Source organism: Coloeus monedula (assembly GCF_965178545.1).
Source record: "Coloeus monedula genome assembly, chromosome: 2".
In the NCBI taxonomy this organism is placed as follows: domain Eukaryota; kingdom Metazoa; phylum Chordata; class Aves; order Passeriformes; family Corvidae; genus Coloeus; species Coloeus monedula.
In genome coordinates, this window is record NC_138782.1 from 8,040,080 (window position 1) to 8,060,087 (window position 20,008).

General features: G+C 41.3%; 1 protein-coding gene across 6 annotated transcripts in view; it reads left to right on the top strand.

Moving 5' to 3' along the window:
* MACROD2 (mono-ADP ribosylhydrolase 2) overlaps window positions 1-19,803 on the top strand; it is an 884,685-nt gene extending 864,882 nt beyond the window's left edge. For all 6 annotated transcript variants that reach the window (XM_082303078.1, XM_082303080.1, XM_082303082.1 and 3 more), the window contains 3 exons: window positions 9,712-9,795; window positions 15,140-15,208; window positions 17,050-19,803. In XM_082303078.1, the coding sequence (XP_082159204.1) occupies window positions 9,712-9,795; window positions 15,140-15,201 (146 nt within the window). In that variant the 3' untranslated portion in view covers window positions 15,202-15,208; window positions 17,050-19,803. The remainder of the gene's footprint in view (window positions 1-9,711; window positions 9,796-15,139; window positions 15,209-17,049) is intronic.
* The last annotated feature ends 205 nt before the right edge of the window (window positions 19,804-20,008 follow it).

Below are 20,008 nucleotides of genomic sequence, written 5' to 3' on the forward strand. Positions count from 1 at the left end.
TTTGTTATTGAGTCCTGCTAATTACTGCTTCTTTACGAGCAAATGTGTTTCACTTTTAAAAGAAAGGTGCTGGAGCGAATCCAGAGAATGGCAGCAGAGCTTGGTGAAGGGTCTGGAGCACAAGTCCTAAAAGGAGCAGCCAAGGAAACTGGGGATATTTAGCCTGGAGAAAAGGAGGCTCAGGGAGGGACCTCACTGCTCTCTACAACTCCCTGAAAGGAGGCTGTAGTGAGGTGGGTGTTGGTCTCTTCTGCCATGTCTCAAGTGAAAGGATGAGAGGAAATGGCCTAAGCTGTGCCAGAGGAGGGTCAGATTAGATATCAGGAAAAACAAAATCACTGAAAGAGTGCTTTGGTATTGAAATAAGTTGCCCAGGGATGTGGTGGAGTCACTATCTCTAAAAGTGCTCAAGAGCCATCTGGATGTGGCACTTACGGATACAGTTTAGGCCTGATTTTGTGGTGCTGGGTTGAGGGTTGGACTACATCATCTTTGAAGGTCTCTTCCAACTTTGTGATTCTGTGATTCTATGATATGATGATCACCTTGGTTTTAGGAAGCTAACAGTTTTCTAAAATTAAAACAGAGTACTTGGGCAGGAGCTGATGAACCTTCAGAAAGGCAAGTGCTCTTTCCAAATAGCAAGACATTTCAGTCAAGTATGCTCTATCTCTGGTTATCCAAATTTTGAGGTTTGTGGTGGGTTTTATTTGTTTTGGGGTTTTAAAAATATTTTTTACTTTGCATGCTGGCTGTGGTATACTTACATCACAAAAGGTTTGAGAATTACAGCGTACCTATTCCTACCTGTTCCATCTATTACCGAAACTTTGTTCAACTTCATGTGCCTCTCCTTGATGTAAATATTGTGTTTTATTTTAAGCTGCAAAATTTAGGTTGGGGTCTCTGGATAAATATCAGGGAAGAATCTTTCTTCCACATTATATATTGTTACTGCATTTCATTTAAGTCCATACACTCTCAGCTGTTGTCCACTGCTACTTTGAAGCTCATTCTTCATAATTTTGGTAATAGTCTCCTTGAAAAGGAATTGAACAGAGTGTTTTCTAAAGCTGCTCTTTTGCTTAGCAGTAACCTCTTTCAGAAGCAGTGGCCTCAGAAATAAGTGGTTGCAAGCCAGAAGGATGAGAAGCCTCCTCTGTACATTATTATAAGCTTGGGCAAAGCCTCCTTTTGCCCTGTGTGGATGAAGTAGGTCTCCATGAAAGGTGAGAGTGCTTGCCTGAGAGGAACTCTTCTAACTTCCAGCTCTTCAGCAGTTTGAGGTTCTCTGAGGTTCTTCCCCTCTTCTTCCTCATCTTTTCCTTATACTTTCAATTATAAAGATTGTTTCTGTTCACTACAGGTACCCATCTGGTTCTTGCCCTGCTGCTCAAATCTGAGAACTGTCTGAGTCTCCTTTATGTTTGGAGTGATTCCTTTGGAGAAAAATGGAAAGTTTCTTCCCCTTTTTTTGAAATAAAGTATCACATTCTGACCAATCCGTCCTGCTTAGGAGATCCAGGATCTCTTTGCTATCACAGTCTGCTTTTCTGCAGTTTCCTCAAGATCATTTGAAGTGCTCAGAAAATACAGTGAATGCAAGATTGGAAAGGAGTAGGGGCAGAGTATGTGCTGCTGATGACAGCACAGGCTATTAAGTTGTTCTGGTTTTTAGTGGGTGGACTGAAGGGAAAGAAGGGCCTATTAAAGCCTTTGGGCTCCTGCATTGGTTCATCAAAATTAAGGCCAGGAGTCTGCACCAAGGATTAATGGTGCAAAGAGGAATTAAAGCTGCTGGAGAGAACTGTTGTGCTACCAAGTATGTGGTGATGAGCATGGTGAGTGTGTGGTGAACACTGATGTTGTGATGGGAGTAGAGGTGCAAGTATCATTCAGCAGGTGGCTGACTCACGTGGCCACAGAATCCAGAAGATATTTCTGAATGCCCAGCATCATTCCTTTTAGTGAAAGGAATGCCTTAGGAAATATGGAGATGTCCCGAGGCTTACACAAAAGGGTCCCATAGTGCTCTCATTCCTCACACCTACACAGTTTTTTTAGGATGAGGCAGGTAGTGATCAGGAACTGAACCAAATCATTCATGAGTTTCATAAATGGCAGGAAAAAATGACTGAATGGGAAAGAGAGGTAAATAATCATCCATTTCTGTTCCCTTCCCTTGTCATAATGTTACTGAGCATGCTATCTGCCTTATTTGTAGGCAGGGATGGAACACAAGTGCTTTGGAAGCCATTCAGGACAGGTGATCTACTAGTTTGATCACAACCGGGCAACATTTTAGTTGTGTGTCGCGGGTTCGGTTTGCAGCCGGGCAGAAACACCAATTTAGTGTAGTGGTTTGGTCCAAAATACTCATTACTGTTTATCTGCTGTGAGATAAGAATTAGGAGAAATGCAAAGCAGGCACCAAACTTGAAAGAATATAAAGTTTATTAACAGACCTAAAAGAGGGAAGAAAAAAAAATTATACCACCTTCAGAACTCTCCTCCTCCCCCCACCTTCCTCCCTTCTCCCACTGACAATGTAAAAAGACAACCCTTGAGATGTTCAGTCTGTTTACCACTTCCATAATAACCTTGTTTAGTCCATTTAGAAAGAGAAGTCTCTTCTTGCTCATGCTATGAAAACATTATCACAACGAGACAGCCGCCCACTTCCAAATATTGTTCAGTCCATTTAGGAAGAGGAGTCTCTCTGCCTGCGTGTGAGTCCTTTCCCCCGACTTGCAGCTTTTCCCGCAACTGCTTTCGAGGGTCCACTCTTGAAGTTTTTTGGGGTACAATTTTAAGGTTGAGCCGTTCAGAAACAAAAACAGAGGCCCTTCTCCTTCCCTGGGAGCAAAGGGTCATCATCATCTTCATCTTTAGAACTATCTCTGGGAGCATCTCTAGGAACTGAGGTTTTCTCCTTTCCCGTTTAGAGCAAAGTCCTCATCTGGTTCATCTCTCCCTGTCCAAACTTCTCATGAAATTACAGCTGCGTCAGCATCTGCCTATCTCAGCGCAGGTGCTTTTGCTTACGAGTTGAACACTCCACCCCCCATATCTTCATGAAATTACAACAGGATACTCTGATACATCATAGCTTCACAACAGAATTTCAGCTTTAAGCATCTCCTCTCTCTCTTCCCTCAGGTTTTCAGCTCTTCACAGCAGTAAAAGGGTTAATCTCACCTCGGCCTTGCAGCCTTGCAGCTGGAATGTTGAATTTTTCTTATCGCAGTGGAGAGGGGGGAGAGCCGAGCCGCTCCGGCTGCCCACGGCAAGACAGTGGGGGGGGTTCCACGGCTGGAACAGGTCCATGGCTCCAGGATGGCCGTGGCCCGGCCCGGCCTGGCCCAAGCAGGGCCTGGCCGGGCCCGCTGGCCCCCACACGGGGCCCGCAGCCACCTGTGCCAGCGCCGGAAACGAGAGAGAGCTTGGAGGGGGAGTTTGCCTATTCTTAAATGTGGATCACAGAGGTGGTCACAACTTTAAGTGGCTTAGAGAATTGTCCATATTCAAACTGGCCAGCTGATAGGTTCTATCAGTTCCCAGAGGAAACTGTAAGCACCCCTTAGCAAGGACGTCCCTTCCGGGACTATGCTTGCTAACCTATGACATTGTGTTAACAGCCAGCAATTGAGGGATCAGATGAAATTTTCTGTGTGCTCCATTTCAGACATTCTATGCTCCAGGCTTCTTCTCTGATGAGATGTTTCAGAAAAAGAGCACCTGGAAAACAATGACACAGCCTTTTACACAGCTAGGCCTTTTCCAGAATAAAACAAAAAATCAAAAAGGCTTTTCTTAAAACAATGTACCTTATATTATTATATACCTTGGGTATATATACCAATGTACCTTATTATTATTTTAGATGTGCCAAATTTTTATGGCTCTTACGGACCATATTGCTGAGCGACAATCCTCACTAGCCTCCCATTCCCACCTTTGGAGAACAGTAGGCACAATGAGATTTACTAACAGTATGTTTAATAAAGGGCTGGAAGGGGATAGGGATAAGCAAATTTTAGACACTTTTAAAATGCGTTTTTGAAAAATTGCCATTCAGCTTGAGCTGGAAATAACAGTGGCTGGGAGCACAATGCCTTTAGGTACAGTCGTGTGCACAAACCCAGAGAGCTGAACTGACGCATATTGCACTGGAGGGACAGGGAGATTCATTGCTCTTTGTTACTTTGGAAAACAAAGCCAAAATGCCAAAAAAGAGGGTAAACACTCCATTTAACAATGAAGGGGCTGCAGAAAGAATCCGGAATGATGCTCGCTCAGTGCCCTGAAAAGCCCAGCAAAGCTGGTACAGTAGCCAGCACACCCTCCTCTGAAATCTGCATCCTTGAGTTTTCTTTCATCTGTGGTAAATAATTGCTGGGGATGGGATGGTAGTTGATCAAGGTGTAATATTCCATGATATAACAGATGGAGTTGTTTGTTATTTACTGAGCCACACTGAATAGCGAGAGGCATGGTGGTGGCAGTGCCATTCCTGCAGATTCAGAGCTGTCGAGCTTGACCTGTGCATTTCAGAAGGACAGCAAGGGAGAAAACTGCCCTCCAGCTTGAACGTAATGAAGTAGAGATGGAAAATGATTGCTGTTTTTTTTCTTAGAGCCCTGAGAGCAGCAGGTTGGGTGCTTATACCTGTAGAGCCATACAAGAAGACAGCATAAATATTTGATGTGGTAGAATCCAGTCTGATTAAAAGAGTCAGTCATCCCAGATGGATATTGAACAGGAGTCAAAGAGAATCCTTGTATCACAGACAGCTTCAGTTTCTAAATGAGGCAGCATTTATAACGGTACTAAAATACAGCCATAAACAAAGTACATGAAGGCTTGATAGTCACATTAGCAAAGCGCTACAATGAAATTACTGGAAAGAAGGAAAAAAACAACTGGCTATTTGCAGAGCAAGAAAATGGGAACTGGTTTTGACAGATAAGACAATACAGCTGTTGGTCAGAAGAGTTTTGTCTCTTTTTTGTTGTTGTTACTGCAGATGAAAAATGGCGCCTTCCAATTCTAAACAGAGAAATTTGGATTTTTTTTTTTTAACACACCTGACTCTCAGAGTCTCATGATTAGGGGAAGCATGTTTACAGCTAAACTCAAAACAATAAATTTTATTCAGTGGGTATGAATTGGGAAAATCTGGGCTGTTCAGAATAGCTGTAACATGGTTTTCATATTGCATAATGACAGAGGTAATTTTTTCTAAGTATGTAACACGAGTAGAAGCAACTGTTCCACAAATAATTTAAAGCTAATTAATTTCTTCAGGTTGCAAATTGTCCAGGAGCAGGATAGTATTTTATTTGAATCCCTGTGGCAACACCCAAAATTGCTGAGCAGACCAGCTGTGGGAATAATGGCATTGCCATTTTGCCTGTAAAAATAGTAGTTTTCTGGACTGTAGTAATATTGACAACTCTTTTGTCCCTCAAATATTCAGAATGATCTTAGGGCCAGGATTTCCCACTTATTACAAGACTTCTAAAATTGGGGAATTTTTTAAGATATAAGTTATCATGGAGTATGTGATTACAGTGACAGAACTAATTTACACATGAAACTTGTTCTTCTGTTTGTCTTAAAGGGAGTCCCTGACATTATTAACCAGCTAGAAACTAAGAGCAGGAACCCAGGTTCCTGTTTCAGAGCTCACTTGACATCCCTTACCCACACCCAATGCCAAGGCTGGTCTTGAAGGCTGGGCTCTGCCAAGAGAACCCCCCTTGAGACTCATCAAAGAGGAATAAACATCCTTAAGGCAGGCAGCTCAGAGCAGAAACTCAGTTCTTGGGTTGTTACAGCTTCTAAGCCTACACTGTTGCCTGCTTTTATTGCTTGAAATAAATGTAAACCTTGTCCAAAGGGAGAAGGAGGGTGATGAGGAGGACAAGAGTTACACTTTTTACTTGTTAGAATTTCTTGGGAGTTTGGAAAACAGATGTCTAACCTCTATGCTTGGGCAATTTTTAAATTGATGCTAAGGTATGAAGAGCTACGACAACTTCATGTGAGTCTTGTAAACAGTACATTAATCTAGAGCAGGAAAAAATCATATTTCTCTAGAGAGAATTATGTATTAACTGTAAGCACATGGAACAAGTAACGTTGTGACTATTAAGGGGGAAAAAGAAGAGATGAAATAAGAGTACAGAGATTTCTATCTTCCTGGTATATACTTGTCTTATTCATTGGAAAAGGCTGGGAGCCTTGCTTGCCCATGCCAGGAGCCCATTGTTTCTTAGTGCTGAGCTAGTTGTGTAACCAGTCGGCAAAGGGCTCAGGTAATGAGCTCTGGCAGGAGCGCAATTGGAAATGGGAATTGATATTGAAAGCAGTATCTCCTGTGCTCCCTCCCCTTCAGGAACCCTCAGCTCCTGCGTAGAGACCTGAAATCCTTTGCTTGTTTGTGCTTTAACCTGAAGCAATCAAATCAAGGGAGAGGCCTCATGAATAAATTGGTTGTCAAGGCAGTTTCTGGTATTGATCAAATTCTGCTGTTTATGTGAATTGAGCTGATCTCAGAGTGGCACTTGAATTGACTGCACAGCAGAGGAGCTATTTTGGATAGTACCCTTTCCACATGCATGGCAGTATAGTGAATGTTCCTGTGCCCATCCCACAGTAATAATGAAGGAAGAAATTAAATTTATATTAACTGAATCTGTAAATCTTCACAAAAATGGGACAGTGTACTGTGCAAGCCTCTTCCCAAGATTTGCAGTGGTGCTCAACTTTGTAAAAGTTTAAAATATCTTCTGCCTAGTTTGACCCTGAACATTGTTTCCCACTATCATTTTCTTGCTGACAATATCCAACAATAAACCCCCAATGTAAAAAACCACTGATACTGCAGCAATCCCCTTCTAGAAAGGATGGGGAATCAGCATTTTGGACGTGGAAAGAAGGTGAAAAAGCAGAACAAAAGCAACTCTTCTGACAGTATTTATGATCCTAAACCTCTGAAAAAAGTAATTTTGCAGATCGGTTGATATTGTTGTTACTCCTCCTAGCCCCTTTCTAGACTTGCCATCCCCCATCCCATGCCTGATTTTATACCTGCAAATGGGAGAGAATTGGGACAAAGCACACGTGCAGAAATTTACACACGGACATGTGTCCACAAAATGCCTTCTCTTTCATTAGCCTCCATCATCATCACCTCCTGCTATGCCAATAAACCTTTGCACCTGTCAGCTGCATAAGAGATTTCTGAAATGGAAAGCGGGAAACCTTTCAGCAGTTTGGTGAAGCCAGGCATGCCAGCTGTTAACGATCTTGCAGTAAGGGCTGGGAACTTCAGGTCATCTTCAGGCAGTGACAACAGGAGAAACTGGGAGGCAAGACATAACCTGTCATATCATATCTCCTTTATTTTGTTAACAGATGGTGGTTTAGAGGAGTCAAAGTCAGAGTCACAGGCAGCAGCTGCCAGTCAGAGCACATTGGTGTTTAGCAGACATCCCAAATACTGCATCAGACATCAGGGTGTCTTGGCGAGAAGGGCTGCAGGCTGTACTCACGTAGAGACAGTCAATAGGACAAGAGGGAGTGGTTTTAACCTGAAAGAGTAGGTTTAAGACTGGATATTAGGAGGAAGTTCTTTACTCAGAGGGTGGTGAGGCCCTGGCACATACTGTCTTGTGAAGCTGTCGTTGCCCCATCCCTCAAGGTGTTCAAGGCCAGGCTGGATGAGGCTTGGAACAGCCTGGTCTAGTGGAAGGTGTCTCTGCCCATGGCAGGGGGATTGGAACTAAATGGTTTTTAAGCTTCCTCCCAGCCCACACAATTATTCCGTGATTTTTCAAAATTTTATTTTTCATAGAGCTGCTTCCCTCAGATAATCAAAATGTATCACAATCTGAATGTCTGTGTATCTTCCTTGATTAATCAGTGTTTTCATGGTCCCTCAAATTTCATATTGATTTTGCCAGGAGAAGTCAGGCAGGGATTTTGAAACACCTGCTCAGTCTTGTACTTGACAAATTCCTGCCATATTTGTGTGGGGTCACCTGGGTTTATGCTTTGCATAAGCCAAAAAGACAGGTGGGCGAGCACTGGGAAATCTTGGGGATGTTGGTGCATAAAAAACTTCAGGAGATAACCACACTCACTCTCATGAACTCCCTGGAGAAGCATCTGGGGTTTGATGCACCCACAAAGGGGCCATTTAAGGCACTCGCAGATATGCAGCATTCTCAGTCACAGATGTTTACAGGCATTTTGTTTGTGTCTGCGGGGAGATGACTTTAAACCAGTGAGGAAGAGGTGAAGCTCGTGATACAATGATCCATGGAAAAGTTTCTGCATGAGAAGTAAGGTCTGTTAAAATTATGAGTAACATTTCCATCACTGTAAAGTCATCCATCCCCCAAGCTTGGTAGGACCATAGGTCAGGCATTGGAATAGGGTGCCCAGGGAAGTGGTGGAATCCCCAGCCCTGAAAGTATTCAGAAGATGAGTGGATGTGGCACTTGAGGACATGGTTTTGTGGTGTACGTAGCAGTGCTGGGTTAACAGTTGGACTTGATCATAGGGGTCTTTTCCTACCTTAACAATTCCATGATTCTGTGACTCTATAGGTAGTGTGCCAGAAGTTGCCAATGAAAATAGCATTGCCGTCACAGCAAGAAGAGAGGAAACTAAATTCCCCATGACACCATTGGCTTGCAGATAAAATTAGAAGGAAAAGTGGCTGAAATTTTCAATGGTAGATACATTTTTATGGACAAAATAAATGTAGTACACTCCAGTGGACTTTAGAACCGCACTTTAGAATTCCACAGGAAAAAGAAGGAGGTTTTTCAGAGGTGGTGAAGGTTTAATCTGTTTTGCTGAAGGGGCACATTATTTCAGTTTAAGAATAAAATATTTTTGAAATATCTGAGTCCTTACTATACTCTGCTGTCTCATTATAACCACCCAAATGCCTGGATCACGTAGTGACCAGTCACCTGATATCCTGTAGTTCAGTCACAGGATGGGTGCAAAGGCTTTACAGCAGCCACAAAAGTAGAGAAGTAGCATGATGGAATGTAAATAAAAATTGGCTTCTTAGCCAATGGCAGAATAGAAGAACTCTGTCTAAAACAGCAAATCCTTTTTTTTTTTCCTTTTCAAATATTGTTAGAGTTTGAATGCAAGCTTCCAGACAAACCTGAGGCAGAAGAGATAAAAATGTTGAGTTATAGTGATATGTTGAGTTATAGTGATAAAATGCATTTTCCTACATTCATATTCTAGTTTGTGTCTGAATACCTAGTATATTTGAACTTTTCACTGTATTTCTTTTCTTTCTGCTAGCTAGAGAAACTTTATAACAGTTGAGTAAGTCCCCATCATATATTTCATTTTATGAGCAGAAGGAATTCTCTAAAAGTGATGAGAAAAGAATGGTGGGGAGGCAGAAGCACACACCACGATGCGGTTTTAACAATCCCAGTTAAAAAGAGCATGAATTGCTAAAAATATTCAGGCAATTATTTTCAAAGCATATTCCTCCCCCTGTATCCTCTGTCCTCTTCTCTAATGGGTGCCACTATACAGCAGTGAAGTCTACAAAGGTAAGAGCATGCCAGAAGGAAAACAAAAAACCAGGCATGAGGAGTCTGAGAATTAGACATCAATCAGGTACTGTGAGTATTGATTTTTCTCCTTCTTTGGCTTATATTATAGGGATACAAGAGCAAGAGGAAACTTCTGTGGAGCCTATGAAAATTGACCTTGCAAGTCAAGCAGCAGACGTTTCAAATAAGGATGGTATGTTGTTCTATTGTTTTTAATTAATTTTTTAGGGTAATGGCTTTAAACTGAGAAAGGGCATGTTTAGATTAGATATTAGTAAGGAATTGTTCACTATGAGGATAGCAAGGCAGTAGAACAGGTTGCCCAGAGAGCTGTGGATGCCCCATTCCTGGAAGTGTTCAAGGCCAGGCTTGCAAGGGCTTGGAACAACTTGGTCTGGTGGAAGTCTCCTTGCCCATGGGAGGGGAGTGTAACTAGATGGTCTTTAAAGTCCTTTCCAAGCAAAACCATTCTATGATTCTGTGTACTGTCCTGAAGTTGATACCTAGCATTGCCTTTCTGGAGTTTGTTTACATGTTTCCTCCTAAAAAAATTGAGTTATATTTATAATCTCTTCAACTGAGTAATTTTGAGAGTTTCTACTGTCTTGTGAGTCTGGCGGAAGTAACTTTCAGCACTGTAGCCCTGCTTTTTGAGTTAATTGGGTTAATATGTTCAGTTGGTATGTTCCACACTGCCTGCCTTTTAACTAAGTAATATTTTAGACCCAGGGTAGTTTTGGTCTTGATATCGAATTGGCCAAGAGGTTGGGGGTTTAATACTGCACTCAGAAGATATTTCTGAAAATTTCTGGTCTAGGGTCCAGGTCCATCAAGGGGGAAGTGTTTGGCAGTATAACCACTCTGAAGTTGTGGGTTAGTCTCATTCTAGGTCAGCTCTGATTTCCTTTCCTCCTCCTTCAGTGTCCATGTATAGGTCAGTCTGGTAACCGTTCTCTCACTAGAACTTTTACTGTTAATAAAACAACCACAATTTTATTGACCCAACAGCAGTTCCAGTCAGGTTTGTGGACATAATCAACCCAAAATTCCTGACTTGGAATTCCTCCAACATTGACCTCAGTGAGCTGATGACCTATCTCTGTGGCAAATTCCAGCAAGGGCCGAGTACTAGGAAGCTACTCAAAATCTGCAGTGTGTAACATCCTTGTAAACAAAAAAATAATTGACCTTCTTGATTTATCCTGTGTGTAAAGAAATAGTGGCAGGAATCAGCATACTGGTGCTTAGGTTTTGGCGAGGCAGACCCTTTATCACTTGTCTTGGTCAGTTCTTGTAGCGTAACAGAGCTACATACAGGGTTTTTTTGGGTTTTACGTGAAGGGGCTTTTTTAGTGCCCCAAACAGCAGTGGGTTTGGGACTGGGGGTCCAATCCTCATTTTATACCCATAGACTCCTCTCTGTAGTGAAGGCTATTTTTAAACTCTTTCTTTAACCTCCTCAACATTGCCATAATATAAATTGAAGGCACACTTTTTAACATCTCAAAGACAAACCAATTATATTCTTTTTGCTATTACATGAAGAATCTGATGTTGATTTCCTTTCTCTGATGTCAGATTGTGCTGCAGCATTTGAATTGGTGACTGATTAGATACTGGCCTGTAACAAAGTTTCCAAGCACAGGAAAAGAAAGTGTGCATAATGAATTTTTTTTTTTTTTTAAATACTAGAGATTATGCTATTACTAGTAGAAGTGCAGAATAAAGCCAAAGCAGCCTTCTTGACTCATCCTTTGAACAAACAAACCCAAAAGTCATAATACATTAAAACATTTGAATTGTGAATCCATGGGATAGTTTGGGCTGCTTAGTGAAAACAAATCCAAATTTACTGAAGGAGTGTCTTAAGGGATTTCTGGGCTGGAAAGGAAAGCAATTGCATAGCTGTTTTAACATGTGCCATAGGACAGGACAGCAGGATCAGCTAGTGGTTTCCAAAATGAGGATCTTGATAGGTTTCTCTGTTTCAAATCTTGCTTGTCTTCTGCATATGACTCATTTTGTACCTTCCTTTTCTTTGAACTTTCTAAGGTGTATGAAAGGACAGGAAAAGGGTGTTTGCTTAGGCTGCCAAAAAGTGCTTCACTTGTCAGGCAAATCTTTGTTTCTAGACAGCTTGAGTTGCTATTAGGATTATATTACAGGATGTTTTTCCTTGTGGACATATACTGCATGTTTAAAAAAAAAAAAAAGAGAGGAAGGATCAAACTCATTCCCTTTGACAGTAATTTTTATGTAAATTGCCTATTTCTTTCTCTGGTCTTCTTTCTACCCCAGAACATCTTATTGCTTCACAGCTGAAAGTACAAGCATATGTCACCGCATCCCCCTTGGCAGCCTAGCTCTTGTGGTTTAATTTCATGTACAATGGCACAGCGAAAAGTGCATTAGAGATGCAGAGTTTAGACAGCTTAGGTGGATTTCGATATTGGTTCATCCAGTGGGCAGGTCCATGAAAGTGATAAATATTTGAGAAATTACTATTATTTGAAACCTGGGCTTGATTCTCCATCAGGAAAACAGTCAGAAGGTGCATCTGTAGCCTGGACAGGGCCGTGTGTACAGACACATATTTGTCCTGCCTGTTTCCATCAGCCCCCAGAGCAAAGACCCCTGGATATTAAATTTCTTGTACCCAGGAGAGATTTGCTGATTCGTTTTTTTTTTTTTTTAATGACGGCAAACCCCACCTTTGGTAATTGGGTTCTTAGATGGCATTTCCCTGACAGCAGCCTTCTTTTTCTTTCTTTTTTTTTCTTTATTCTTTCTTTGTCCCTTTCTTTTTCTTTCTTTTTTTTTTTCTTCTTTTTCTTTATACCACCAAAGCTGTAGAGACTACTAAGGCAGTTTTTCATTTCCAGCTGGTATTAGTCAGGTCAAACGTTTCACAATGGGGTGAATCACCTTTTTTATTTCAAGCCCGTGGAAAGATGCATCCTGATTTAAATCAAAACACTAGTATTTTGGTGTCATCTGCTGTCCAGGCCTATGGCATAATATCCTGGGCTAAAGAAATGCACTCACTCTCTTACAGACGACTTTTACTTGGCTCTCCAGGTCTCCCATTTGACTGTCTTCTCCACATAGATGCTGTGCTGTCACTCCTGGCTAGCTGACCTTTCAGCACATAGCTGTCTTGCAGGGATGAGGAATAATGCTGCACTGCCAAAGCACATCCCCCAGGTCAGCAGCAACGGCAGTGCTGTGAGGGATGGGAATTATTTGCTGGGTTATTCCTTCTCCTCTTGGAAGGAACTTTCTTGCTTTTGGGGGAGAAATCCCTGCCTGGTCATCATTTGAGAGCTGATAGTTTTGGCCCCCAACAGCTCAAAATTTAAGAAAAAACAGACAGAGAATGTCAACATCCATCACACAGAGATGTCTATTTCTGGCATAAAAAGCCATCCATGAAGGTGCAGAAGGAGGTGCAGGTAAAACTGAATTTAGGAGACGTGCACCTCTTTGCACTCCAGGTGCTTCTCTGAGTTGTTGGATGATGTAGCATATGATGGGGAGGTGCCACAAGACCACTAAAGTGAATTAGCAGTTTAACACCTCTAAAAACCTTGTTTACTGGGGAGAAGTCCCATTTCGGCTTGTGAGGCGATTGGATGTAGAACACCCAGGGCTAACGATGCCATTCTGACACCACCTCATGCTGGGAGGCAGCAAGGACTGTGAGTCACATCCCCACCATACCTGGTGGCAGTTCTTCCATGTGTTCTTGTGCTATGTGCTTCGCTGCTGTGTTGTTTTCTGGCTAAACAGAGAGAATTTTGTGGGTGGCCTCATAGTGGCATATGTTGGGGTTCACTCAGTGGTCTGCAGAAGCCTATCCTTCAGTCAGACCTTCCTGTCCCTACCAGAGCTCATGCAAAGAGCCAAGCTCGGTCACAAACACACAGGAAGAAGTTCAACTGGGATGCTGACAGAGCCTAATCACAGGTTCCAAGTCCAGATTTATTTTGCAGGAGGTTTCTGTAGAACATGAGTGAAGGCTGATGGTATTTTCAACAAATAACTGCCAGTGAAGCTGTCCAGCATAATGAGGCTGGGAGAGGATGCTGTTGTCAGTATGCAGCAGCCTTCCTTCAGTGATTTTTTTGTTAAGCATCCTGTCTTTGCTATGCAAATATGGTAAAGAACACAAGCTTGCTAAATGTGATGCGCATCAGAGCTCTGTAATCAGGAGAAGATACTCTTCTTATTATTCATCACATACATCCAGGAAGCCATTACAGTATCTGCTCTGCATATGGATGATCTATATGAATAATTTACAAATAATTCATCAAAACCCTAACAGGTACATTGACATGATATTGATTCAGAAAAGAGATCGTACTGCCTGACTGGAAGTAGCATCGTTATTGATTTGGGGTTTTTTTCCTTCCTCTCTCCCATCTTACCTTAATTTCCAAATCTTCTACTCATGTTTGAGGTTTTTTCCTGTCACCCAAGTCAAATGACTTGTAATCTGCAGGTGATACCACAACACAAAGCAAGGGTAAAGAAAGAAAAAAATGGTTTTAATAAAAATGGCTTCATTCAAATTCAGTGCAGAATACTAGATAATAGTCTTAAAACTGCAGGTGTTTATGTTTAGCCTCACAACCAATCATACCTGCCGTAGTTTAGATGATAGTTTTGACAAATGTCATGGTGAAGTGAGTTTAAGCCTTCTATTTAATTTTTTTCGGGGGTTTTTTTGGGGTTTTTTTTGTAATTTTAAATGAAAATAAGGTTGGCTTTGTAAGTGGATCCTACACTAACAAACCATTATTGTAGGAGTATAGCAACATTGCCTCTAAATCCTCCCCTAGGTTCCAGCAATTTGCAGTTCAAGAACTTCGGGAAGCAGCATCTCTGTAACTGAGACAGCGTCAAAAGCGTCACAGCTTGACTCCTGCAATTTAGGGACATGGTTTAGTGGCACTTGGTAGTGCTAGGTTTTTGGTTGGACTCAGTGATCTTAAGGGTCTTTTTCCAACCTAAATTATTCTGGTTTTCTATGGAAGTGGATCTGTGTTCATCCTATGGCTCAACCCTGAGTCCTACTAGGGACTTTGTCAGAAGGCAGTGTTTGAATCAGAGGGTCAAGATTTGAGTCTGAGGGTCAAGACCACTTAGTCCAGCAAAACTCTGTATCACTCTTTGGCAATACCTATATCTCTGCCTGTGGCCTACAGAGAGAGATGAAGGTCATTATGACCTTGATCTGGACTCCTTGGTTGGGTGCCAAAGTCAGACTGGATGGATGTGGACCAAAGAGAAAATCTAGAGTCAGAGGCTTGCCTTTCTAGTGATGCTAAAGCCTGCATCCTTGCAGGACTGTTTGTCATGTTGTCCAGGGAACTCCAGGTTAGGATGGGTCCCCTAAGAAACCTACTCAATGACTTAAGAGATTTCTTAATGCAATAAATGTCCCTTTTGGTTTAGAGGCAGTTATTACTCCACATGATAAACTTAACGAGTATCATTAATAGAGTCTAATGACCATCTCATTTCTTTTTCAGCTGAAGTGAATAGTCAAGTTGAAAGTATAAATGATCAGATGGAAACAGAGCGGAAAGCTTAAGTAACAGGTAAGATCTTTACAACTATTTTTTCTCCCCTATTTTTCCATACAGTTTCTGTATGAAAACTTGCTTTAAAAACACCTGAATTAAAGTTAAAATTCACCAAACTTAAAAAATAAAAAATAGGAAGTCAGAATACAAAGGATGTCTAATATGGCCTGTATTTCATCATAAAAAGAAAGACTTGATTTGTCAAGCAAATATTATAGCTGCAATCTGCAGCTGTAATGGGTTTAGGTAGTGCATGGTCTTAGATCATCAGAGGGCAAAACAGCACTGAGATAAGGAACAGAAGAATAACTGACCAAACAATTTTTGGCATTGCTTTGGAAAATGACAGGCAATTTATATTGGTTGGAACCAAGCTCAATTCTGTATGAGCTGTGTTCTGGGAACAAAAGGGTCACATGATAAGGGTTTTTTTGCCCTTGGCTCTCCAGTACCTAAAGTCTCTTCAGCAATACCACTGAAAAACAAGCCAAAGTCAGAGAGTTACCTTCTGGAGCTCTGCTGCCTTTTGGAGCTTTTTTTTGGCTTTACACACTAAATGATAGTGCTGTGGCTGGAGCAGTGGTAGTTGTTGAGGCAGTGTTTTTCATAGGCACAAACAGCATTTCCTCTAGACTAAAATGAATAATGTAGTGGGAAGACAGAAGTCCAAGGCTCTTTGTTAACAAAAAGAAGCAGTAGCCATTTCTCCCTCAGAAGTAGCTTTCAGTGCACACTGCTTCCTTTGGTGTAGGGTTTTTGAGAAATACCAGTATCATCAACTGCAACATGCTATATTTATCCTTGTAATGGGGTTCCATGTAGCACAAGAGCAAGCTATACAGTGGAGGCAGCTGTAACACAGAGTTTTAAAACACAAGGTCTTATTACTGAATTAGTGACTCTTGGTCCTTATCAGCATACAGGTGATGTGCTACTATACTGCTGGAGTGAGAAGTAGCCCTGATGGTGTCCCGTTTAAAAAGTACTGAAGTAAAAATAGGATGCACCCTCAAAATACTAACTAAAGTACAGTGTCCATAACTCTTCCTCCCCCTCCCTTAGCTTCTTGTTCAATCAGAAAAAGAGGAAATAATGAAATCCTTAAGTTAAAAATACATCAATATGTTAATATCCTTCCTCTGTTTAAAGACATTTATTTGAATATTACACTTTTCATCTAGCCCTTAAGAAGTCTGTGTCTCATGCTGCATTTTCCCATAGAAATTATTATCTGTGAATGTTTAGGGCTGGAGTAATTTTTGCTCATGAATTAGCAATCAATTAATAAATCTCTTCACTTCCACTGCAATATGTGGCTTTGCAGGCACCTTTCTGATGCAAAGGGGCCGGATCCTGGGCACACCATGTCTTGCTCAGCAGTTCAATGGCACGCACAGGATTAGAAGCAGTCATCAAATTCATTGCAACTCTCTGTCAAAGTCATCCTAACTCCATTGCTACTGTTTTAATTACTAAGAGCAATCCCCAGGGAGGATTGATCAGCCTGTTAAGCTTCAGAGAATCTCACATGGGTCTTTTTGGAGTCAAGGAGGTCCATGCACTTGCTATTTTTTGTACTTTAATGTGTTGTTTGTATCACCAAAGTACCTGCCAGAGCTGGGGATCTCTGGTATCAAGCTGGTGCTTGATGGTGCTCTGGAAAACCAAGACACCCTGATAAGCACAGATAATTTGCTCACCCAATATTAGCTGTTATATATAAGCTGTGTCACACACACACATTGGACAAAAAAAAGAAACTGTAGGCATCTGTTGCTGGAAACATGAGACCTGGGTTCTGTGCAGACATTTGAAAATTTTACTGTTTTTTTCCACTTTTCTCTCCACTGCTGTAGTGAAGGAAGGATGCAGGAGAGGAGAGACCCAAGGAAACCCTACGGGAAGGCACTGACATCCTACAGCATCATTCTTGGCTGAAAAGAGCACACAGAGAAGATCAGTGGGTTGGGAGGGGGGGAGCTTTTGAAGGAATGAGTCTTTGCTTTAATTTCTCTTTGTTCTTTGTTCCATTTCGTTCTGTAAGCCTGTTGGAAAGAATCATAACTTCCCAGGTCTAATGATGTTTTGCAATTAACCCTGCATTTACAACAGTTTCTTCTGAAATGTGAGTCCCTCGCTTATACTGGGTCTCTTTTCCTCCTGCATCATACCATCAGTAGCCTCTTTCCGGGCCCACCCCTTTTCTAGCATCATTATCTTCTTTCCCATGATCAGCCTATGCTGTGCCATGTCCTTACATGTGAATAACACATGCAGCCTCAAACAGCCAGCACCCCAAATCCAACTTCCTTTTTCCAGTTAGTTCTGCACATCTCAAAACCAGTGCTGTAAGTACGACCTTTGGGTACAGGTAGGCAACAGACATTTCCTCTGTGCTGGAAAGACTGTGCATTTGAGGCATCTTTAAATACAGCTCCTGGCTTTAATAGCTTCACACAGCAGCTTTTGTGAACCCTCATTACATTTTCCACTGCATATGCATGAATTTTTATTTTTTTAAAAAAGCAATTAACAGTTATTTGAATGTCTCTCCATATGTCACTTGTTCTGCCAGCAAATGCTGCACTGAATTTGTAGAAAAGGAGCAAAAGGTTTCCATGTACATTTCCCAAAAGTGCTGTAACCAAAACAGACAGAAAATACACTGGATGGAAGAGCACACAACCTGTGTCCCTAGTGGGATGTGCTACAAATTGTATTTTAAAGAGCTGCTAAGAATAATTTGATCATTTTAAGCAAAGTAATTGATTCTAATTTGATCATTTTAGGAAAAATAATTGATGATGGTTTTTTCTTTCACCCCAAATACTCCTGAATCATAGAATAATATTTGGCCAGAAAAAGAAAGTTTAAAAAAAGGTTGACATATCTCTATCCTTCTGTAATCTGGGTTTATCCCAGCTAGAGTAGTTTCGATGATAAATCCTGTGCTGGAGTAAAAGGAAGTCAAGGGGGACCCAAGCATACCTAACATGGGCTACAACAGTCAGTGCTTGTTAATTCAAAAGGGTGTCAAGGAGAAACAAGGATTATAAAGGAAAACAGGAAAAGCATCAGATTACACACATAGAGTACAGCCCCTAGAAAGGGAGCCCCCCACACACACCTCCCCTTCTCTGTGGGATTCCAGCATGTTTGCTTGAGGTGGGATCAGAAGCGTATTTCTGTGTGCTGCCTCCAGTGGTATATTCACCCAAGTGTGACTAGTGCCAGAGAGGCTCTCAAGGAGCTTCTTCATCACCTGGAGTGGATGCACAACTCCAAATTGGATTGATTGTAGGAGTAAATGAGTTAATGTAAGTCTATGTATCAGTTTGAGAATTTTGTTAACATTACCTATAGTTGATAACTACAGTTCCTCTGGCTCTTTTACTCTCCAAATACCCTTGAAAGGACTCCTTGTTCCCTTTGAGGTGCCTCTGATGCTTTCCTTTCCCATCCTTGGGGTCATGCTTGACAGAACATGTCTTTTGGGATGTGGACTTTTCTGCATGGTCCCTTGTGTTTCTGTGTATTTTCCATACTGGGTTATTATGATTGAAACAGGCTGTCATAATAGGTAGGTCAGGAGTAGATAAATACATCAGGAGGATGGTATAACTGTGATAACTTCAACAAACTATCCAGTCCCCTGAATGTACTGCTGTACCTGTTTTGATCGTGCTTCCCCATGGGCAACATTAACATTAGCCATGAATCAGATGTCCCTCTTTTTTTCAGCAACTTTGGTTTTAGCAAGGGGGCCAAAGGGACAGCCCCACAGGAGGCTGGATGCTGAAGTGTGATCATTCAGAAGGAGATAAAGATTCCTTAAATGTCTTGTGAAGACTGACTAGCAGTTAAAGAAAAAAATTAGCTGCAAAGATGCATCATATTAGGCACCCTCTAGTCCCTGACAGTAATTTCATTTTGCTTTTTATTTAACCTTGGTAGACAATAGTGAGTCTTCGAAACAACCATTTGCCCAATGATGTGTCAGCAAGGCATGAATTCCAGAAAGTGTAAAGCAAGGAAACCTATGACTAGATTAAGTCCTTACTGTACTATTTGCAGCCTTGTTTATAGCTGTGTTCCTTTGGCTTGGTTTTGGTTTGAGTTGTTGGCATTTTTCACTACTCATAAAGTGAGTATACTTTGGCAGCATGAGTTCTCAGCTGTGTTAATAATAGTCCATGCAGTCAGTCTCTGATGTTCTTCTGGAGATGCAGAAAAGTAACAAGCTGGTTTTGTAGAAGAGCAAGCATTAGATCGAGAATCACTGGTATTTATGTCAAGGATTTGGGTTTAAACTCAAAATGTATTCACAGAAGGTGGCATAAAGGAAGTAGCAGCCTTTGGGTGCTGATGTTTGCATTCAACGTAAGAGGCTCTGCTTGATTGTTGTTTCTCCTGTGTCTGAAAGTGCTCACCCCTACCATTAGTCATGATATTCCTCAGGCTGGTGACTGCTCCCATGATGACATCCAAAGGTAATACTTAGACATAGTCTGTAATAATGGGTCACTGCAGCTAATTGTCACTCTTTCTATAAAGCACTGAGAAAGCCTCTCTTTGAATTAACACTGTTCTGCTTTAGGACTTGAATGAAATTGTATTTAAAAAAAAATAAGAGTTTTCTCTATATGCAGTGCATGCTGGCTTTGCTTTTAAAATTACAAAATTTAACAGAGTATGTGGATCTATTTTCTCGAGGAATAGGGATTTTTATCATATGATTCATCCAGGATTTGCCTTACCCTGACATTTGTGATATAAGTTTTAAAAAAGTGTAAAAATCTAAAAAGGTAATTTTCT